This window comes from Scyliorhinus torazame, chromosome 6 (assembly GCF_047496885.1).
Source record: "Scyliorhinus torazame isolate Kashiwa2021f chromosome 6, sScyTor2.1, whole genome shotgun sequence".
Taxonomy (NCBI): Eukaryota; Metazoa; Chordata; class Chondrichthyes; order Carcharhiniformes; family Scyliorhinidae; genus Scyliorhinus; species Scyliorhinus torazame.
Window position 1 is genome coordinate 18,908,180 of NC_092712.1, and position 23,908 is coordinate 18,932,087.

General features: G+C 49.7%; 1 protein-coding gene across 2 annotated transcripts in view; it reads right to left on the minus strand.

The window, feature by feature from the left end:
* Window positions 1-19,822: 19,822 nt before the first annotated feature.
* The window catches only part of LOC140424699 (uncharacterized), a 159,952-nt gene continuing 155,866 nt past the window's right edge, over window positions 19,823-23,908 (minus strand). For both annotated transcript variants that reach the window (XM_072507987.1, XM_072507986.1), the window contains exons 7-8: window positions 21,354-21,565; window positions 19,823-20,295 (exon numbers count right to left, since the gene is read on the minus strand). In XM_072507987.1, the coding sequence (XP_072364088.1) occupies window positions 21,387-21,565 (179 nt within the window). In that variant the 3' untranslated portion in view covers window positions 19,823-20,295; window positions 21,354-21,386. The remainder of the gene's footprint in view (window positions 20,296-21,353; window positions 21,566-23,908) is intronic.

Below are 23,908 nucleotides of genomic sequence, written 5' to 3' on the forward strand. Positions count from 1 at the left end.
AGTTTTGCTCCAGGTTCCCCACCCGACTCCCATCCTTAATTCTTCCTTCCATTTCTCCCTTGTTCCGACCAGTGAGGAGCTTATCCTTCCTCTCCATTCTATCCATATAACTTGAAGTTCTTCATTCCTGAAACCATACTTGCGAATCTTTTCTGCCCTGTTTCTGATTCCTTCACATCCTTTCTAAATGGCTACACTTAGAACAGGGCTCAATACTCCACTTGAAGCCTCTAATGTTTTATTAAGGATTATTATACCTTTTTTACATTATATCCCTATGTATTTATTTAATTTTATTCATTTGCGAGACGTGGGTGTCACGGTCTAGACTGGTAGTTATTAACCATACCCAGTTGCTCTCTGGAAGGTGGTGGTGAGCTGCCTTCTTGAACCACTGAAGCCCGTGAGGTGTAGGTACAGCCACAGTGCTGTTAGTGAGCGATTCCAGGATTTGACCCAGTGACAGTGAAGGAACAGCGATACATTTCCAAGTCAGAGAGGTGAGTGACTTGGTTTCCCAGGTTTCTGCTGGCCTTGCCCTTCTAGATAATAGTGATCGTGGGTTTGGAAGGTTCTGCCTAAGGAACCTGGATGAAGTCCAGGATCCCATATGCTTTTTCTCATGATGGCCATGAAGGACATGGGGGGGGTCGTCAATAGACCTCCCCATGGCCTTTGTGGAGTATGAATTGCCCTAATAAGCAGCCCAATGGGAGATTCATGGCGGGGGTTTAAAACACACAGTTCAGATCCAGACCAGCAACTCCATAGTCCCTGGACTGGGAGGCAAGTGTAGGCCGCAGCTGGTGCCTTTTTCATTAGTTTAATAAAGGGAGTTATTGTTGAAAGACTCGTCTTGTTATTGCATTGGCAACAAGGAGTAAAAACAGGAGCAGTCTTCAGAGTTGAATTGAAGCAGCTTCTCCAGTAAGAAACAAAATGCCTCTCTTTGGTAAACTCGAACCTCATGACATTAACAAAGATTGGACCCAGTATCATAGATTATCATAGAATTTACAGTGCAGAAGGAGGCCATTCGGCCCATCGAGTCTGCACCGGCTCCTGGAAAGAGCACCCTACCCAAGGTCAACACCTCCACCCTATCCCCACAACCCAGCAACCCCACCCAACGCTAAGGGCAATTTTGGACACTAAGGGCAATTTATCACGGCCAATCCACCTAACCTGCACATCTTTGGACTCTGGGAGGAAACCGGAGCACCCGGAGGAAACCCACACACACACGGGGAGGACGTGCAGACTCCGCACAGACAGTGACCCAAGCCGGAATCGAACCTGGGACCCTGGAGCTGTGAAGCAATTGTGCTATCCACAATGCTACCGTGCATGCGTTACTCCTTCCGGGCTAATAACAATGTGGGAAATCAGGAGCAGAAGATGATTCTGCATGAAGGGCCCCAACATTCAGTGTAATAAGAAGCCCGACCTATCTAGATGCCCCGACTCAAACTTTTGACAAGCTCGTAGACCGAGCACAAAGTTATTATGACCTGAAGCCCTCTATCATCCTCCAGATATACTGTTTTAATACGGCGGGGGAGGACCCCAGGGGAACCCGCTATTGAACTTTTAACTAGGTTGCGGAAACTGGTAGAACATTCTGAATTCGGCTCATACCTGACCGAGATGTTGCGAGACAGATTGGTGTTCGGAATAAACATTATCATAACTCAATAAAAGTTACTGGCAGAGCCTAAACTGGATTTAGAAAAAGGCCATTGAAACATCCCTATGCCTGGAGGGGCTCAGGAGTTACAAGGGGCACCTGACAGTAATGTTCTCCAGTTAGGGGAAGGTGCCTCGTGCAAAGGCACCCATTCCTCGGTTGAAGACACCTGAGTGAATTACCCATCACCGAATCGGAACTGGGCTGCTGTTCCCCCGCAGTCAAATAAATTTCATGACAATCTTTTTTTAAAAAAATTTAGAGTACCCAATTATATTTTATTCCAATGAAGGGGCAATTTAGCGTGGCCAATCCACCGAACCTGCACATCTTCGGGTTGTGGGGGTGAAACCCACGCAGGCACGGGGAGAATGTGCAAACTCCACACAGACAGTGACCCGGAGCCGGGATCGAACCTGGGACCTCAGTGCCGTAGGCAGCAGTGCTAACCATTATACCACCATGCCGCCCATTTCATAACAATTCGAAGGATGCTAGGGAACCTGGACCGGAAGAATGCAGATGGCAGATGATGGACTACTGTGAGAACTGTGAAAGGGCACAACCAAGACAAGGCTACAGGAAGCAGCAATACATATGCTACTCAGGAAAGCAGCCAAGATCAATGCAGGCTCGTACCCTGCAGGTATGCCCACTTCTAGACGAAGGGATAGTGCAATTAAACTGTATCATCAGGACCAAGCTCGCCTCAATAATGATAAGTGGTCATCCGTAAGAGTTGGAGGTGGACACAGAGGTTGCTGTCTCTGTCATTGGGGAACAGACAAAGAACAAAGAAAAGTACAGTACAGGCCCTTCGGCCTCCAAGCCAGTACCGATCATGATGCCCAAACTAAAAGCAAAACCTTCTGCCCTTACTCGGTCCTCTGTTTCCTCTCTATTCATGTACCCATCCAGATGCCTCTTAAATGTTGCTAATGTGCCTGCTTCCACCACATCCTCTGGCAGCGCGTTCCTGGCACCCACCACTCTCTGTGTGAAAAACTTACCCCGCACATCTCCCTTAAACTTTCCCCTCTCACCTTGAACCGGTGCCCCCTTGTAATTGACACTTCCATCCTTAGAAAAAGCCTCTGAATTCCATCCTGTCTATTCCTCATAATTTTATAGACCTCCATCAGATCTCCCCTCAGTCTTTCCAGTGAAAACAATCCTAGTTTATTCAACTTCTCCTCATAGCCAACACCCTCGAGACCAGCCAACATCCTGGTGAACCTTCTTTGCACTCTCTGCAAAGTTTTCACATCCTTCTGATAATGTGGTGACCAGAACTGTACGCAATACTCCAAATGTGGCCTAACCAAGGTTTTATATCGCTGCAACATAATTTCCCAACTCCTGTACTTAATGTTCTGGCTGATGAAGGCAAACATGCCATATGCCTTCTTAATCACCTTGACCACCTGGGTTGACACTTTTAGGGAACTGTGGACCTGCACGCCCAGATCCCTCTGTATGTTAATGTTCCTAAGGCTTCTGCCATTTACAGTATAATTCATACCTAGATTTGATCCTCAAAATGCACCACCTCACATTTGTCCGGATTAAACTCCATCTGCCATTTCTTTGCCCAAGTCTCGATATCCTGTAGTATCCTCTGACAATCCTCGGCGCTATCAGCAACTCCACCATTCTTGGTGTCATCCACATGTGAGGATATGCATCAGGCAAGTTTGTACATAATCTTATGCACGACCTCTGACTACTAGGTCGCATTTTAAACCCACCTCGTTACCCTGTGATCTGGGAGTTGGGAGTAGATCGTTCTGGGAGATAGACGTATTTGCAGTAGTTCTACAACAGTTGTTTAGTTGCAGGATCTTTTATTTTTCTTCCAAAAATAAGGTACTCAGTCCAGTTGCTGTTCAAAACACACTTTATTACTAAGAATTAACTTAATACACGTGCAGTAGAACGGAATCAAAACATAGATCAAATAATACATAAAATTGTCAGAATACAGCGAAAAGTTATTAAAACATTAATATAACAAAAGGTAAAGAAAATACTTTAAAAATAGTAGTGCATTTGGGGAGGGAAAACACTATCAAAAGGCATGATGTGGAGATGCCGGCGTGAGCACAGCAAAAAGTCTTACAACACCAGGTTAAAGTCCAACAGGTTTGTTTCGATGTCACTAGCTTTCGGAGCGCTGCTCCTTCCTCAGGTGAATGAAGAGGTATGTTCCAGAAACAAATATATAGACAAATTCAAAGATACAAGACGATACTTTGAATGCGAGCATTTGCAGCGAATTAAGTCTTTACAGATGCCGAGAGAGGGGTAATCCCAGGTTTAAAGAGGTGTGAATTGACTCAAGCCAGGACAGTTGGTAGGATTTCGCAGGCCAGATGGTGGGGGATGAATGTAATGCGACATGAATCCAAGGTCCCGGTTGAGGCCGTACTCATGTGTGCGGAACTTGGCTATAAATTTCTGTTCGGCAATTCTGCGTTGTCGCGGGTCCTGAAGGCCGCCTTGGAGAACGCTTACCCAAATATCAGAGGCTGAATGCCCTTGACTGCTGAAGTGTTCCCCGACTGGAAGGGAACATTCCTGCCTAGTGATTGTGGCGAGATGTCCGTTCATCCGTTGTCACAGCGTCTCCAATTGCATTCTTCAAGGAAATTGGAGTTCTTCTCAGGGGCCAGTATTGATTCCTCAAAAAACTCTATGGCAACTCACCAAAGTCATGGGAGTGTTCCTTTAAGAAAGGTCTTATCACATGGCTTCAGTAATGTCATTGTATGGGTGGAGTTGGGCTGTGGCTCTGTGAGCTGTATTTTTAAGTTTCACTTTCACATTTGGCTGCTGTGACTCAGACAGAGAACAGAAGTTTTTTGGCCTATCACTCTATCGTCATTTTAAAAGCTGTTCCAGACTGCTTCGTAACTTAAAGGGATAATTACTTTCTGGAAGGAATTCAAATCTGCTGTTTGAAAAGGGGAACAGAGTATCAATAACAACAGTCTTATACAAGTGCTAATATTGTGTGCTGGGCTATGCCTTTGAAAAGGGGTTTCTGGTTTTACTTGGATTTTGTTATTGAATTGGAACAGTTAAGGGGGAATTCATCAAGGGATATACATAGATTACTGAAGCTGTGTGGGGTCTTTTGTTCGTAATTGATAAAAATTCTTATTGTGTGTGTTTATACAAATGTTAACTAAATTCTTAGAATAATGTTTTTTTTTTGACTAAATGCGCCTAAGAAATCTGTTGAATAACGCCTGGAGTGAAGGCTCTTGTGCTCATCCTAGCCAAATTCAACATAAAGGTTGTAGGTCAGGTGAACTCCACAATATACTTTGGAGTTTTTAAACCCTGGCCCATAACAAAAGCAAAATGTTGCATTGTAGTTTCAAATCCTGAGCTGTAAGGGCTGACGCTGAAAGGATATTCAATTGCGATGAGCAATTGGAATAATCTACCAGTTGGGATAATGGAATCAATGACATTGGAGGGGTTCAAGATAGAACATAGAACATAGAACATGACAGTGCAGTACAGGCCCTTCGGCCTCAATGTTACGCCGACCTGTGAAACCACTCTAAAGCCCATTTACACTATTCCTTTATCATCAATATGTCTATCCAATGACCATTTGAATGCCCTTAGTGTTGGCGAGACCACTACTGTTGCAGGCAGGGCATTTCACGCCCTTACTACTCTCTGAGTAAAGAACCTACCTCTGACATCTGTCCTAGATCTATCTCTCCTCAATTTAAAGCTATGTCCCCTCATCCTAGACATCACCATCCGAGGAAAAAGGCTCCCACCCTATCCAATCCTCTGATCATCTTGTATGCCTCAATTAAGTCACCTCTTAACCTTCTTCTCTCTAACGAAAACAGCCTCAAGTCCCTCAGACTTTCCTCATAAGGTCTTCCTTCCATACCAGGCAACATTCTGGTAAATCTCCTCTGCACCCTTTCCAATGCTTCCACATCCTTCCTATAATGCGGCGACCAGAATTGCGCGCAATACTCCAAATGCGGCCGCACCAGAATTTTGTACAGCTGCAACATGACCTCATGGCTCCAAAACTCAATCCCTCTATCAATAAAAGCCAACACACCTTACGCCTTCTTAACAACTTTCTCAACCTGGGTGGCAACTTTCAGGGATCTATGTACATGGACACCGAGATCTCTCTGCTCATCCACACTGCCAAGAATCTTACCATTAGCCCAGTACTCTGTCTTCCTGTTATTCCTTCCAAAATGAATCACCTCACACTTTTCTGCATTAAACTCCATTTTCCACCTCTCAGCCCAGCGCTGCAGCTTATCTATGTTCCTCTGTAACTTGTAACATCCTTCCACACTGGTCACAACTCCACCGACTTTAGTGTCATCTGCAAATTTACTCACCCATCCTTCTACGCCCTCCTCCAGGTCATTTATAAAAATGACAAACAGCAGTGGCCCCAAAACAGATCCTTGTGGTACACCACTAGTAACTGGACTCCAGTCTGAACATTTCCCATCAACCACCACCCTTTGTCTTCTTCCAGCTAGCCAATTTCTGATCCAAACTGCTAAATCACCCTGAATCCCATGCCTCCGTATTTTCTGCAGTAGCCTACCGTGGGGAATCTTATCAAACACTTTGCTGAAATCCATATACACCACATCAAGTGCTTTACCCTCATCCACCTGTTTGGTCACCTTCTCAAAGAACTCAATAAGTTTTGTGAGGCACGACCTACCCTTCACAAAACCGTGCTGACTATCTCTAATCAAATTATTCCTTTCCAGATGATTATACATCCTATCTCTTATAAACCTTTTCAATATTTTGCCCACAATAGAAGTAAAGCTCACTGGTCTATAGTTACCGGGGTTGTCTCTACTTCCGTTCTTGAACAAGCGGCAACATTTGCTATCCAACAGTCTTCTGGCACTATTCCTGTAGACAAACATGACTTAAAGATCAAAGCCAAAGGCTCAGCAATCTCCTCCCTAGCTTCCCAGAGAATCCTAGGATAAATCCCATCCGGCCCAGGGGACTTATCTATTTTCACACTTTCCAGAATTGCTAACACCTCCTCCTTATGAACCTCAAGCCCTTCTAGTCTATTAGCCTGAATCTCCGTATTCTCCTCGACAACATTTTCTTTTTCCTGTGTGAATACTGACGAAAAATATTCATTTAGCACCTCGCCTATCTCCTCCGACTCCAAGCACAACTTCCCACTACTGTCCTTGACTGGCCCTACTCTTACCCTAGTCATTCTTTTATTCCTGACATATCTATAGAAAGCTTTAGGGTTATCCTTGATCCTACCTGCCAAGACTTCTCATGTCCCCTCCTGGCTCTTCTTAGCTCTCGCTTTAGGTCCTTCCTAGCTAATTTGTAACTCTCGAGTGCCCTAACTGAACCTTCATGTCTCATCTTTACATAAGCCTTCTTCTTCCTCTTGACAAGTGTTTTGACTGCTTTAGTAAACCACAGTTCCCTTGCTCGACCACTTCCTCCCTGCCTGACAGGTACATACTTATCAAGGACACGCAGTAGCTGTTCCTTGAACAAGCTCCACATTTCCATTGTGCCCAACCCCTGCAGTTTTCCTCTCCACCCGATGCATCCTAAGTCTCATCGCATCATAATTGCCTTTCCCCCAGATATAACTCTTGCCCTGCGGTATATACCTATCCCCTCCCATCACTAAAGTAAACCTAATCGAATTGTGGTCACTATCACCAAAGTGCTCACCTACCTCCAAATCTAACACCTGTCCTGGTTCATTACCCAGTACCAAATCCAATATGGCCTCGCCTCTCGTTGGCCTATCTACATACTGTGTCAGGAAACCCTCCTGCACACATTGGACAAAAATGGATCCATCTAAAGTACTCGAACTATAGCGTATCCAGTCAATATTTGGAAAGTTAAAGTCCCCCACAACAACTACCATGTTGCTTTCGCTCCTATCCAGAATCATCTTTGCAATCCTTTCCTCTACATCTCTGGAACTTTTCAGAGGCCTAGAGAAAACCCCTAACAGGGTGACCTCTCCTTTCCTGTTTCTAACCTCAGCCCATACTACCTCAGTAGAAGAGTCCTCATCAAACATCCTTTCTGCCACCGTAATACTGTCCTTGACTAACAATGCTACCCCTCCCCCTCTTTTACCACCTTCCCTGAGCTTACTGAAATATCTAAACCACGGCACCTGCAACAACCATTCCTGTCCCTGCTCTATCCATGTCTCCGAAAAGGCCACAACATCGAAGTCCCAGGTACCAACCCATGCCGCAAGTTCACCCACCTTATTCCGGATGCTCCTGGCATTGAAGAAGACACACTTTAAACCACCTTCTTGCCTGCCGATACACTCCTGCAACTTTGAAACCCTACTCATGACCTCACTACTCTCAACCTCCTGTATACTGGAGCTGCAATTCAGGTTCCCAAGCCCCTGCTGAACTAGTTTAAACCCTCCCGAAGAGCATTAGCAAATTTCCTCCCCAGGATATTGGTACACCTCTGGTCCAGGTGTAGACCATCCCATTTGTAGAGGTCCCGCCGACCCCAGAATGAGCCCCAATTATCCAGAAATCTGAAACCCTCCCTCCTGCACGATCCCTGTAGCCACGTGTTCAACTCCTCTCTCTCCCTATTCCTCGTCTCGCTATCACGTGGCACGGGTAACAACCCAGAGATAATAACTCTGTTTGTCCTCGATCTAAGTTTCCACCCTAGCTCCCTGAATTCCTGACTTACATCCCTATCCCTTTTCCTACCTATGTCGCTGGTACCTATGTGGACCACGACTTGGGGCTGCTCCCCCTCCCCCTTAAGGATCCCGAAAAAACGATCCGAGACATCACGGACCCTGGCACCTGGGAGGCAACACACCAACCGCGAGTCTCTCTCGTTCCCACAGAATCTCCTATCTATCCCCCTAACTATGGAGTCTCCAATGACTAATGCTCTACTCCTCTCCCCCCTTCCCTTCTGAGCAACAGGGACAGACCCTGTGCCAGAGACCTGTACCCCATGGCTTACCCCTGGTAAGTCCCCCCCAACAGTATCCAAAGCGGTATACTTGTTACTAAGGGGAACGACCACAGGGGATCCCTGTACTGACTGCTTCCTCCCAGCCCCTCTCACCGTCACCCATCTATCATCTTCGGCGTAACTACATCCCTGAAGCTTCTATCTATGACCACCTCTGCCTCCCGAATGATCCGAAGTTCATCCAGCTCCCGCTCCAGATGCAATTGAATATTCAACTGAGCAAATTGGAATATGAGTGGAATTAAAAAAAGATTGTTTGGCCATTCTCCTGTTGTTGTTTGAGTGAAAATTGGCTGCCATGTTTCCTACATTATAAAAGTGATTACACTTCAAAAGTAGCACAGTGACAGTGAGATCAGCCGGATCAGGGCTATATAAATTGAGGGTTTTTTATTTTGGAAAACACTTTTGGTTTTTATGCCTGCATCGGGTTGCAAGATACCAGGCATCTATGTTGGCTTAAATGTGAAGAGAAATGTGTCCAGACAGTAGCAGCAAAGCGACAGCAGAGGAGCTGTTGGTGAATATATTTACATATGTCCTCACATTTGTTTTTGCAAGCTCTTCGTCTTACAAACCTGACTTGCTCCTGGACAGATGTTGGGAAAAGAATGTACAGCACGTATCCCTTCGAACTTCCAACTCGCCGTTTCTTTTCATTTCCATGGATTATTTTTAGTTTATTCTGTGAACTGGCATTGCTGCGAGGTATTTATATATGCTGTGAGCAACATGGCAACCAAATGGGAATGTGGGGCGTCATTCTCCGACCCCCCGCCGGGTCGGAGAATCGCCGGGGGCTGCCGTGAATCCCGCCCCCGCCGGTTGCCGAAGTCTCCGGCACTGGATATTCGGCGGGGGCGGGAATCGGGCCGCACCGGTTGGCGGGCCCCCCTGCTGGATTCTCCGGCCCGGATGGGCCGAAGTCCCGCCGATAAGTTGCCTGTCCCGCCGGCATGGATTAAACCACCTTTTGAACGGCGGGACAAGGCGGCGTGGGCGGGCTCCGGGGTCCTGGGGGGGGCGCGGGGTGATCTGGCCCCGGGGGGGTGCCCCCACGGTGGTCTGGCTCGCGATCGGGGCCCACCGATCCGCGGGCGGGCCTGTGCCGTGGGGGCACTCTTTCCCTTCCGCCTCCGCATCGGTCTCCACCATGGCGGAGGCGGAAGAGACTCCCTCCATTGCGCATGCGTGGGAAACTGTCAGCGGCCGCTGACGCTCCCGCGCATGCGCCGCCCGGAGATGTCATTTCCGCGCCAGCTGCGGGGCAACAAAGGCCGTTTCCGCCAGCTGGCGGGGCGGAAATTCCTCCGCCGTCGGCCTAGCCCCTCAATATTGGGGCTCGGCCCCCAAATATGCGGAGCATTCCGCACCTTTGGGGCGGCGCGATGCCCGTCTGATTGGCGCCGTTTTGGGCGCCAGTCGGCGGACATCGCGCCGTTTCGGGAGAATTTCGCCCGTGATATGAAAAGTATTTGCTTCAATTATCACTACGATTACAAGATTTGATTAAAGGGATATGTCAGCGAATAGTGTTTTATCTCACTCAGCATTGTCTGTGGGCATGCGCGAGAACGGTTAAAAAATATTTATGGCTCAAGGTGAATTGAATAGGTGTTGGAGACATAGAGATAATAATAATCACTTATTGTCACAAGTAGGCTTCAAATGAAGTTACTGTGAAAAGCCCCTAGTCGCCACATTCCAGCGCCTGTTCGGGGAGGCTGGTACGGGAATTGAACCCACGCTGTTGGCATTGTTCTGTATTACAAGCCAGCTATTTAGCCCACTGTGCTAAACCAGCCCCTGGTTGCTAAAGTTGCGAAAAGAAGCTAAAGCTATTGCCCAATGTTCTAAGTACCTTATGCTCAAGGTTTGGAGAAGGCTACAAACAGTTTCTAGCATAAAATCACACACACACACTATCAGCAATAAAGACACTTGCATTTATGGACCAATATGATGAGGATCAGTTTTATCAAACACTCGCCATCAGCACTCTTCAATTTACATAAGATGATTGCATGAGGCAAATCCAATCCGTTGAGGATGGGGTAACTCCATATGTTGCAATTTTGCTGCTAACTGTAGGGCCAATCTGTGAGAGGCAGGTTCTGCCACAAGTGCCGTGGGTGAATTGGCTGTCAGGTGCTATTGTGGATTGTGACATTGCCTGGGTTGGTGGGTCACTTAGAGATCGGGGCACTCTTTCAAAATGATGGCCTGATTTCTGAGGAGCCGGTCTCACTGTGGGGTTCAGCTGGCCACTGTTGACCAGCGAATGGGAACATAGTGGTGAACACGATTAGCTGGGCATTTCCCAGCACTCAGAGCGATGTGAAACAACATGCTATAGAATGGCCGTTCTAGTAGATCGGGGGCCTGAGCGGGGAATGTGCGACCAAGGCTGCACTTAGTCCCACTTTCTTCACTGAAGAGCTCCGCTCTCAACCCCCGAACCCCCCACCCCCTTCAAGCCCCAACTTCTCTACATATGGACATTGAAAAAAAAAAAGCGGGAGAGGAGCCAGAGATTTAAAAGCGGGAGAGGAGCCGGAGATTTAAAAGCGGGAGAGGAGCCGGAGATTTAAAAGCGGGAGAGGAGCCGGAGATTTAAAAGCGGGAGAGGAGCCGGAGAGGAGCCACCTCCTCCAACCTAAGGGGTTGAGTGAATATCAGGTAGGCTCTTTTTTTCTTTCTTTCTTTCTTTTTCTTATTTTATCTGCAAGTTATCTGGAGGGGAAGGCAGTGCAATGTTCCTCCTGCAGAATGTTTGAGGTGAGGGACGCTGTCAGTGTCCCTGCTGATTTCACCAGTGGGAAGTGAACCCATCTCCAGCTCCTCAGAAACCGCGTTAGGGAACTGGAGCTGGAGCTGGATGAACTTCGGATCATTCGGGAGGCAGAGGTGGTCATAGATAGAAGCTTCAGGGATGTAGTTACTCCGAAGAATAAAGATAGATGGGTGATGGTGAGAGGGGCTGGGAGGAAGCAGTCAGTACAGGGATCCCCTGTGGTCGTTCCACTTAGTAACAAGTATACCGCTTTGGATACTGTTGGGGGGGGGGGGGACTTACCAGGGGCAAGCCACGGGGAACAGGCCTCTGGCACAGAGTCTGTCCCTGTTGCTCAGAAGGGAAGGGGGGAGAGGAGTAGAGCATTAGTCATTGGAGACTCCATAGTTAGGGGGATAGGTAGGAGATTCTGTGGGAACGAGAGAGACTCGCGGTTGGTGTGTTGCCTCCCGGGTGCCAGGGTCCGTGATGTCTCGGATCGTTTTTTCGGGATCCTTAAGTGGGAGGGGGAGCAGCTCCAAGTCGTGGTCCACATAGTTACCAACGACATAGGTAGGAAAAGGGATAGGGATGTAAGGCAGGAATTCAGGGAGCTAGTGCGAAAACTTAGAGCTAGGACAAGCAGAGTTATTATCTCTGGGTTGTTACCCGTGCCACGTGATAGTGAGACGAGGAATAGGGAGAGAGAGGAGTTGAACACGTGGCTACAGGGATGGTGCAGGAGGGAGGGTTTCAGATTTCTGGATAATTGGGGTTCATTCTGGAGTAGGTGGGACCTCTACAAAGGGGATGGTCTACACCTGAACCAGAGGGGTACCAATATCCTGGGGGGGAAATTTGATAATGCTCTTCGGGAGGGTTTAAACTAATTCAGCAGGGGCTTGGGAACCGGAATTGTAGCTCCAGTATACAGGAGGTTGAGAGTAGTGAGGTCATGAGTAAGGTTTCAAAGTTGCAGGAGTGTGCAGGCAGGAAGGTGGTTCAAAGTGTGTCTTCTTCAACGCCAGGAGCATCCGGAATAAGATGGGTGCAGCATGGGCTGGTGCCTGGGACTTCGATGTTGTGGCCTTTTCGGAGACATGGATAGAGCAGGGACAGGAATGGTTGTTGCAGGTTCCGGGGTTTAGATATTTCAGTAAGCTCAGGGAAGGTGGTAAAAGAGGGGGAGGTGTGGCATTGTTAGTCAAGGACAGTATTACGGTGGCAGAAAGGACATTTGATGAGGACTCTTCTACTGAGATAGTATGGGTTGAGGTTAGAAACAGGAAAGGAGAGGTCTCCCTGTTGGGAGTTCTCTATCGGCCTCCGAAAAGTTCCAGAGATGTAGAGGAAAGGATTGCAAAGATGATTCTGGACAGGAGTGAAAGTAACAGGGTAGTTGTTGAGGGGGACTTTAACTTTCCAAATATTGACTGGAAACGCTATAGTTCGAGTACTTTAGATGGGTCCGTTTTTGTCCAATGTGTGCAGGAGGGTTTCCTGGCACAGTATGTAGATAGGCCAACGAGAGGCGAGGCCATATTGGATTTGGTACTGGGTAATGAACCAGGTCAGGTGTTAGATTTGGAGGTAGGTGAGCACTTTGGTGATAGTGACCACAATTCGGTTACGTTTACTTTAGCGATGGAAAGGGATAGATATGTACCGCAGGGCAAGAGTTATAGCTGGGGGAAAGACAATTATGATGCGATGAGGCAAGACTTAGGATGCATCGGATGGGGAAGGAAACTGCAGGGGATGAGCACAATTGAAATGTGGAGCTTGTTCAAGGAACAGCTACTGCGTGTCCTTGATAAGTATGTACCTGTCAGGCAGGGAGGAAGTGATCGGGCGAGGGAACCGTGGTTTACTAAACTAGTTGAATCACTTGTCAAGAGGAAGAAGGAGGCTTATGTAAAGATGAGACGTGAAGGTTCAGTTAGGGCGCTCGAGAGTTACAAGTTAGCTAGGAAGGGCCTAAAGAGAGAGCTAAGAAGAGCCAGGAGGGGACATGAGAAATCCTTGGCAGGTAGGATCAAGGAAAACCCTACAGCTTTCTATAGGTATGTCAGGAATAAAAGAATGACTAGGGTAAGAGTAGGACCAGTCAAGGACAGTAGTGGGGAGTTGTGCGTCGAGTCCGATGAGATAGCAGAGGCGTTAAATGATTTTTTTTCGTCAGTATTCACACAGGAAAAAGACAATGTTGTCGAGGAGAATACAGAGATAAGGCTACTAGACTAGATGGGATTGAGGTTCATAAGGAGGAGGTGTTAGCAATTCTGGAAAGTGTGAAAATAGATAAGTCCCCTGGGCTGGATGGAATTTATCCTAGGATTCTCTGGGAAGCTAGGGAGGAGATTGCTGAGCCTTTGACATTGATCTTTATGTCGTCATTGTCGACAGGAATAGAGACAACCCTGGTAACTATAGACCAGTGAGCCTTTCTTCTGTTGTGGGCAAAGTCTTGGAAAGGATTATAAGAGGTAGAATTTATAATCATCTAGAAAGGAATAATTTGATTAGGGATAGTCAACAGTTTTGTGAAGGGTAGGTCGTGCCTCACAAACCTCATTGAGTTCTTTGAGAAGGTGACCAAACAGGTGGACGAGGGTAAAGCAGTTGCTGTGGTGTATATGGATTTCAGTAAAGCGTTTGATAAGGTTCCCCACGGTAGGCTATTGCAGAAAATACTGTGATGTGGAGATGCCAGCGTTGGACTGGGGTGAGCACAGTACGAAGTCTTACAACACCAGGTTAAAGTCCAACAGGTTTGTTTCGATGTCACTAGCTTTCGGAGCGCTGCTCCTTCCTCAGGTGAATGAAGAGGTCTGTTCCAGAAACACATATATAGAAAAATTCAAAGATGCCAAACAATGCTTGGAATGCGAGCATTAGCAGATGATTAAATCTTTACAGATCCAGAGATGGGGTAACCCCAGGTTAAAGAGGTGTGAATTGTACCAAGCAGGACAGTTGGTAGGATTTTGCAGGCCAGATAGTGGGGGATGAATGTAATGCGACATGAATCCCAGGTCCCGGTTGAGGCCGCACTCATGTGTGCGGAACTTGGCTATAAGTTTCTGCTCAGCGATTCTGCGTTGTCGCGGGTCCTGAAGGCCGCCTTGGAGAACGCTTACCCGGAGATCAGAGGCTGAATGCCCTTGACTGCTGAAGTGTTCCCCGACTGGAAGGGAACATTCCTGCCTGGTGATTGTGGATCTCTGGATCTGTAAAGATTTAATCACCTGCTAATGCTCGCATTCCTAGCACTGTTTGGCATCTTTGAATTTGTCTATATATGTGTTTCTGGATCAGACCTCTTCAGGAGGAGGGCGTAGAAGGATGGGTGAGTAAATTTGCAGATGACACTAAAGTCGGTGGATTTGTGGACAGTGCGGAAGGATGTTGCGGGTTACAGAGGGACATAGATAAGCTGGAGAGCTGGGCTGAGAAGTGGCAAATGGAGTTTAATGCGGAAAAGTGTGAGGTGATCCATTTTGGAAGGAGTAACAGGAATACAGCGTACTGGGCTAATGGTAAGATTCTTGGTAGTGTGGATGAGCAGAGAGATCTCGGTGTCCATGTACATAAATCCCTGAAAGTTGCCACCCAGGTTGATAGCTAATGCTGCCGGACCCCGCTGTTTCTTCTGCGGGCAGGCGAATCAACCCCGCACGCGCTGCCCGGCCCGCACCACCACCTGCAAAGGGTGCGGCAAGAAGGGCCACTTTGTGGGGGTCTGCCAGGCCCGCGCCGTGGCCGCAGTCTCCAGCGACTCCGGGCCGCCGCAGCAACCCCCCCTTCAGGCCCCGACCGGCCAGCGCTCACCGCCATCCCCCTATCCTAGGGCCACGTGCGACCCACAGGCGTGACCATCTTGCCCCCGGACACCACGCTGGATGGGTGGGCGCCGCCATTTTGTCCATCCCCGCCGCCATCTTGTCCATCCCCGGCCACCATGTGCGACCCATGGGAGACGCCATCTTGGATGGGGCCTCAGGCCCCCAGCACGGCCGACTACACGCTACCCAATCAGAACTCGCATCTGCTTCATCTCGCCTCGGTGACACTGGACCAAAGTCGACCTTGGACACTCGCAACAGCAACAATGATGGTCTTCATCAACGGCCACGAGATGTCTTGCCTGATTGACTCTGGGAGCATGGAAAGCTTTGTTCACCCCGACACGGTAAGGCGCTGTTCACTTGTTACCCACCCTGTAAACCAAAGGATCTCCCTGGCCTCCGGGTCACACAAGGTGGAGATAAAGGGGTTCTGTCTAGCGAACCTCACTGTCCAAGGCAGGAGATTCAACAATTTCCGCCTTTATGTCCTGCCGCACCTCTGCGCGGCTACACTCCTGGGGTTGGACTTCCAATGTAACTTGCAAAGCCTGACCTTTAAATTTGGCGGCCCTATACCCCCCCTTACTGTCTGCGGCCTCGCGACCCTTAAGGTCGACCCGCCTTCCCTGTTTGCAAACCTCACCCCGGATTGCAAACACGTCGCCACCAGGAGCAGACGGTACAGTGCCCAGGACCGGACCTTCATCAGGTCAGAGGTCCAAAGGCTGCTGAAGGAAGGGGTCATCGAAGCCAGTAACAGCCCCTGGAGGGCTCAAATAGTGGTGGTAAAGACCGGGGAGAAACATAGGATGGTCATTGACTACAGTCAGACCATCAACAGGTTTACGCAGCTGGACGCGTAGCCTCTCCCCCGTATAGCCGACCTGGTAAACAGGATCGCACAATACAAGGTCTTCTCCACGGTGAATCTCAAGTCCGCTTACCATCAGCTACCCCTCCGCACTAGTGACTGCAAGTACACTGCCTTCGAAGCAGATGGGCGGCTCTATCAATTTTTAAGAGTTCCCTTTGGTGTCACTAATGGGGTCTCGGTCTTCTAACGTGAGATGGACCGAATGGTTGACCGGTACGGCTTACGCGCAACGTTCCCGTATCTGGATAACATCACCATCTGCGGCCATGACCAGCAGGACCACGACACCAGCCTCCGCAAATTTCTCCAGACCGCGAAAATCCTTAACTTAACGTACAATAAGGATAAATGCGTTTTTAGCACCGACCGTCTAGCCATTCTAGGCTACGTCGTGCGAAATGGCGCTATAGGCCCCGACCCTGAGCGCATGCGCCCCCTTATGGAGTTCCCCCTCCCTCACTGCCCCAAGGCGCTGAAGCGCTGCCTGGGGTTTTTCAGTTACTATGCCCAGTGGATCCCTAACTATGCAGACAAAGCCTGACCCCATATCCAGTCCACAACCTTCCCCCTGTCGACGGAGGCCTGCCAGGCCTTCAGTCGCATCTAAGCAGACATTGCAAAGGCCACGATGCGCGCCATCGACGAGTCCGTCCCCTTCCAGGTCGAGAGCGATGTGTCCGACGTAGCTCTGGCGGCCACCCTCAACCATGCGGGCAGGCCCGTGGCCTTCTTCTCCCGTACCCTCCATGCTTCTGAAATTCGCCATTCCTCGGTCGAAAAAGAGGCACAAGCCATAGTGGAAGCTGTGCGACATTGGAGGCATTACCTGGCCGGCAGGAGATTCACTCTCCTCACGGAACAACGGTCGGTTGCTTTCATGTTCGATAATGCACAGCGGGGCAAGATTAAAAACGACAAGATCTTGCGGTGGAGGATAGAACTCTCCATCTTCAACTACGAGATCTTGTACCGTCCGGGGAAGCTAAACGAGCCTCCTGATGCCCTGTCCCGCGGCACTTGTGCCACCGCACAAGTGGACCGCCTCCGAGCCCTCCACGAGGACAACTGCCACCCGGGGGTCACTCGTTTCTTCCACTTCATCAAGACCAACAACCTGCCCTACTCCATCGAGGAGGTCAGGACAGTCACCAGGGACTGCCAAATCTGCGCGGAGTGCAAACCGCACTTCTACCGGCCAGAGAGAGCGCATCTGATAAAGGCTTCCCGTCCCTTTGAACGCCTCAGCATGGATTTCAAAGGCCCCCTCCCCTCCACCGACCGCGACACGTACTTCCTGAACGTGATTGACGAGTACTCCCGGTTCCCATTCGCCATCCCCTACCCCGACATGACCGCGACCACCGTCATCAAGGCCCTCCAGGGTATCTTTACAATGTTTGGTTTCCCCGCATACATTCACAGTGATAAGGGGTCCTCCTTTATGAGTGACGAACTGCGTCAATTCCTGCTCAGCAGGGGCATTGCCTCCAGCAGGACGACCAGTTACAACCCCCGAGGAAACGGACAGGTAGAGAGGGAGAACGGAACGGTCTGGAAGACTGTCCTACTGGCCCTACGGTCCAGGAATCTCCCAGTCTCCCGCTGGCAAGAAGTCCTCCCGATGGCCCTGCACGCCATCTGGTCGCTGCTCTGTACAACTACCAATCAGACACCTCATGAACGTCTCCTTGTTTTCCCCAAGTCCTCCTCCGGGACCTCGCTCCCAACCTGGCTAGCGACACCCGGACCCATCCTGCTTCGGAAGCACGTGCGGGCGCACAAGTCGAGAGGGTCCACCTGCTGCACGCTAACCCCCAGTACGCCTACGTGGCGTTCCCTGACGGCTGGCAAGATACAGTCTCCCTTCGGGACCTGGCGCCCGCCGAAACCCCACGCGAGGGTCAGTACTCCTGCCGCTCCTGCCTCGGCCCACCCACCGACGCCCCCCCCCCGTCAACTGTTTGCCCCAACAGCGCCGCCTAGGGGTGACGAAGCTGCCAGGGAGGTCGAAACCACGCTCCCGGAGTCGCAACCCCCACCAGAATCACCATCGAAGCCCAGCCGATCCAGAAGGACGACCAGGCTACCCGATCGACTGATTGCTTCGCTGTGACTTTAACCGTGAATGAACACTTTGTAAATATTCTCGACAGCCCTGTAAGGAGATATCACGGTACCTCCATATCTGATCATACCATGTTAAAGGCGACTGTTACCACTGACCACCACCCCCGCCGGACTCCTTTTTAACAGGGGGTGAATGTGGTATTATCAGGTATTGCTGTACCTTAGAGGCTGATGACCATTGGTTAAACCTAGGAGTTTACCATTGGCTGTTGATACGTAGCTCCGCCCTGACAGGCGGAGTATAAGAACCGGTGCCATCCCAGCAGCCTTCACTTTCTGTACCGAGGCTGCTGGGGAACAAGTTCTAGTCGATTAAAGCCTTCAGTTATGAAATCACTTCGTCTTGAGTGTAATTGATCGCGCATCATGCAGCAAACCAGGGAAACACCAGCACCTGCAAGTTCTTTCCAAATCATGGGCGTCATTCTCCGACCCCCCGCCGGGTCGGAGAATGGCCGTTGGCCGCCGTGAATCCCGCCCCCGCCGAAGTCTCCGCTCCCAGAGATTGGGCGGGGGCGGGAATCGGGCCGCGCCGGTTGGCGGGACCCCCCGCTGGATTCTCCGGCCCGGATGGGCCGAAGTCCCGCCCAGGAATTGCCTGTCCCGCCGACGTAAATCAAACCTGGTATTTACCGGCGGGACCAGGCGGTGTGGGCGGGCTCCGGGGTCCTGGGGGGGGGCGCGGGGCGATCTGACCCCGGGGGGTGCCCCCACGGTGGCCTGGCCCACGATCGGGGCCCACCAATCCGCGGGCGGGCCTGTGCCGTGGGGGCACTCTTTCCCTTTCGCCTCCGCTACGGCCTCCACCATGGCGGAGGCGGAAGAGACTCTCCCCACTGCGCATGCGCGGGAAACTGACAGCGGCCGCTGACGCTCCCGCGCATGCGCCGCATTCCCGCGCCAGCTGGCGGGGCAACAAACGCCATTTCCGCCAGCTGGTGGGGCGGAAATCCCTCCGGCGTCGGCCTAGCCCCTCAATGTTGGGGCTCAGCCCCCAAAGATGCGGAGCCTTCCGCACCTTTGGGCCGGCGCCGATGCCCGTCTGATTGGCGCCGGCTTTGGCCCCAGTCGGCGGACATCCCGCCGTTGGGGGAGAATTTCGCCCCATATTTCTCAGTTTCTTTACTTTTGTTGGGTCAAAATCTTGGAACTTCTAACAGCATGGTGGGTGTACCTACACCAGATAAACTGCAGCGGTTGAAGTAGGCAGCTCACCCGCAGTTTTTGGAGGGCAATTAGGGACCAGCACCAAATGCTGGCCTTGCCTATGATGGTCACTTACCAAGAGCAAATACAAAAATCATGCTTGCACCTTACAGGGTTACTGAAAGTGCTAAACCTCAAAAGGGTATCTAAAAATCTGGCAACCACAAGATAGTGCCCACAGTGCTGGGCGCCTGATGAAATAAATGCTATGTAATTCAATTTCTAGGCCACTGAGTTGAAATGAAACGCAATACGCCGTGAAAATTAATCATTGCTTCTTTATTTGAATACCTTTTTCAGATGAATCAACTTAGAATCACATATCTTCAATAATCAAATCCAATTCCAGATGCATGACAGTTGCTCAAAACATGGGCCAGAGGGTTATTTATAGACCTGAAACCCACTCAATTGAGATGCGCTAGATTAACCTACCCATTGCACACCCTCTATTGTAACATAATCGATATTGAGATTTAGATTAAACACCGAGATCCCAAAGTCAGACCCAATCAAACATGGAATAAACTGGTTAATCACAACTTCTGAATAAAAGGTTGAAGAAGATAAGTTCCTGAGCCTTGGCTAAGACTCCTCCCTACTGGAGAATCCAATACGAGCTGGGATTGACCATATTAACAGCGATAGTCTTAATGAGCTCTAGCCTGAAGGTAAGCAGGGTTAGGCTGCGGTGTGTGTGATTTCCAAAAAATCAAAGTCATGGTGCAGAACCCTAAAAGACAAGCACAATATCAGCAACCTGCAGTCAGAAAATCCAGGAATCAAGCACGTATATACCATGTATTCCCAATTTTGTTTTCTCCTCCTACATTATTAATCCCACTATGTTTTCTCAGAAGATTTCCTCCTTCACAAACACCGATTATTTTGCCTCCATACCAGCACCTGACCCTACCTTTGGGGTCTGTATAACTACTCGAGAAGGAATAATAATAATTGTTAATGAAAATCGCTTATTGTCACAAGTCGACTTCAAATGAAGTTACTGTGAAAAGCCCCGAGTCGCCACATTCCGGCGCCTGTTCGGGGAGGCTGTTACGGGAATCGAACCGTGCTGCTGGCCTGCCTTGGTCTGCTTTCAAAGCCAGCGATTTAGCCCTGTGCTAAACGGCCCCTTTATTGTCACAAGTAGGCTTTCATTAGCACTGCAATGAAGTTACTGTGAAAAGCCCCTGGTCACCACATTCCGGCACCTGTTCGGGTACACACAGGGAGAATTCAGAATGTCCAATTCACCTAATAGCACGTCTTTCGGGAGTAAACCGGAGCACCCGGAGGAAACCCGCGTCGACACAGGGAGAAGGTGCAGACTCCGCACAGACACTGACCCAAGCCGGGAATTGAAGCTGGGACCTTGGAGCAGTGAAGCAACAGTGCTAACCACTGTGCTACCGTGCTGCCCAGATTGGTTTAATTTTTCATCTGAAAGACATCTCCAACAATACCGAGATCCCTCGGTAATGCACTGAGTGTCGGCATCAAGTTTGTGCTCAATTTCCTGAAGTATAACTTGAACCCAATCTTCTTACTCAGATTTGACAATGATACGCACTGCCGACCTCAAGTTAGCATAGATTAAACATTAGAAACAGCGTTGCTTGCATTGATCAGTGCGTCGAGCGACAGCGCTCCGGATTGCTGTTTCAAATTCAGCACCGTCATTTAAATTACTGCCTAATTTAAACCAAAGAAAAAAATTGCATGCAAGAATTTAAGTAGTGAAGAAACATGAAATTCAAAAATTAGCCATTGCAATCTCAATGAACTTACTATGGAGGACCGAGGTATTCTGTGCCGCTGCTACTATAGAATAGGCCAGTCACACACTTTATTTTGTGCGTTGAAAACCAAATGAGCAGGGCATAGTTTATAGAAAGGTATTTCTGATGTGCACCGGAGATAACTAGACTCATCAGTTGGGTTCGGATAGAACCCATCATCTTTCCCACAGCAGAGGTTTCGTTTCCTAATGGCGGTGGTACCTACAAGAGAATCACATCACAAACATAGAGAGAAAACAACTGAACACAGTCAGAACACTTACATTTACATCAGGAAAGCGAAAGGATCAGAAATTAGCTCCCCATTGTTCTACATTCCGAGACAAATTTAGAAACTTGGAGATTTTGAAACTAAGCAGAGTAGTGCCCCCCCCCCCCTTTGGCCGGCTCGCGCACCCCGGACCACCCCCTGTGCCCCCAGCCCCTGATAAAGCCCCCCCCCCCGCCCACGGATCAGCCCTCCCCCGACTGTGGCGGCGCTGGACTGAGTTCGCAGTCGCCACGCCGAGTTGCCGACGGATGAGACCACACGTGTCCCGCGCCGTCGGGAACCCAGCCGGTCGGGGGCGGAGCATCAGGGGGGCGGAGCATCAGGGGGGGGCGGGCCTCAGGCAATATCCTGAGGCCGTCGACACATCACGCGGCGTCCTCTCCAAGTATACCGCTACGGAGGGGGCGGAGCATCGCGAAAGCGCAGCCGCCCCCGATTTTGGTCGGGAACTTTGATTCTCCGGCCGATGGCCGAACGCAATTTCGGCGTCGGCGACCGGAGAATTAAGCCACATGATTTTAAATTTTCCAGGCCCCTCACTGGCGGCTGTGAGGAATCTGCCCCGGAAGGCCGGGAACCTCATTTTAATTCATTATAATATCATTAACGAGCCCTCCCTCACGGGCACACTCAGGGGGCACTGTGAAGCCAGAGGGCATGAGATGAGGTCATTGCTCATGGAGGCCAGGGGTCAGAGGTTAGTTTCTGGGAGGCTAGCTGTTCAAGCTGGAAGGTTCATTTAATCCGCAGCCCTTGAGAGCTGAGGGGATGAGGGTGCCCTCGCACGATGAAGTTGACATGTTAATTTCAGTCTCCACACACATCAGGTGTGCCTCGCCTGCCACAAGGGGAAGCCAGTTGCCTAATCAGGTCCCTCACCCCTTCCTTGGTGGGTCAAATGCAGACTGTTGAGGCTCTCAATTGTCGAAATGCTTCATTCAGATGGAGTTGAGGAAGAGATTATTGTGTGACGGGGAGGGAATGAGTTTTGCTGGAAAGGTGCTTATAGAACATAGAACATAGAACATTCCAGCGCAGTACAGGCCCTTTGGCCCTCGATGTTGCGCCGACCTGTGAAACCAATCTAAAGCCCATTTACACTATTCCCTTATCGTCCATATGTCTATCCAATGACCATTTGAATGCCCTTAGTGTTGGCGAGTCCACTACTGTTGCAGGCAAGGCATTCCACGCCCTTACTATTCTCTGAGTAAAGAACCTACCTCTGACATCTGTCCTATGTCTATCTCTCCTCAATTTAAAGCTATGTCCCCTCGTGCTAGACATCACCATCCGAGGAAAAAGGCTCTCACTGTCCACCCTATCCAATCCTCTGATCATCTTGTATGCCTCAATTAAGTCACCTCTAACCTTCTTCTCCATAATGAAAACAGCCTCAAGTCCCTCAGCCTTTCCTCATAAGATCTTCCCTCCATACCAGGCAACATTCTGGTAAATCTCCTCTGCAGCCTTTCCAATGCTTCCACATCCTTCCTATAATGCGGTGACCAGAACTGTACGCAATACTCCAAATGCGGCCGCACCAGAGTTTTGTACAGCTGCAACATGACCTCATGGCTCCGAAACTCAATCCCTCTACCAATAAAAGCTAACACACCGTACCTTTATTTTTTTTAAGATGTTTTTATTAAGAATTTTTCAACAATATTTTCCACCTTACAAACAACCCCCCCCCCCCCCCCCCACCCGCCCCGTAACAAAGAAAAGAAAGAAAGCTCGCGTGGCAAGACATGAACATGGCAAATCAATAAGATACAGAACTTTGTACATTGGATTCTTCCCATACATGTCAGTTTCCGGATCGTTCACGTGTTTTCTTGCTCAAATGCCCCCCAGAGAAACCCCCTTACCCCCCCCCCCCCCCCCAAACGATCTCCCCCCCTCCCCCCTCCCCCCCTGGGTTGCTGCTGCTGCTGTCCGACCTTCATCTAACGCTCCGCGAGATGGTCTAGGAACGGTTGCCACCGCCTGTAGAACCCCTGCGCAGACCCTCTCAAGGCAAACTTTATCCTCTCTAACTTGATAAACCCTGCCATGTCATTTATCCAGGCCTCCACGCTGGGGGGCTTCGCCTCCTTCCACATTAGCAAGATCCTTCGCCAGGCTACTAGGAACGCAAAGGCCAGAATTCCGGCCTCTTTCACCTCCTGCACTCCCGGTTCATCCACTACTCCAAATATAGCTAGCCCCCAGCTTGGCTTGACCCGGACTTTCACCACCTGAGATATTGCTCCCGCCACTCCTCTCCAGAC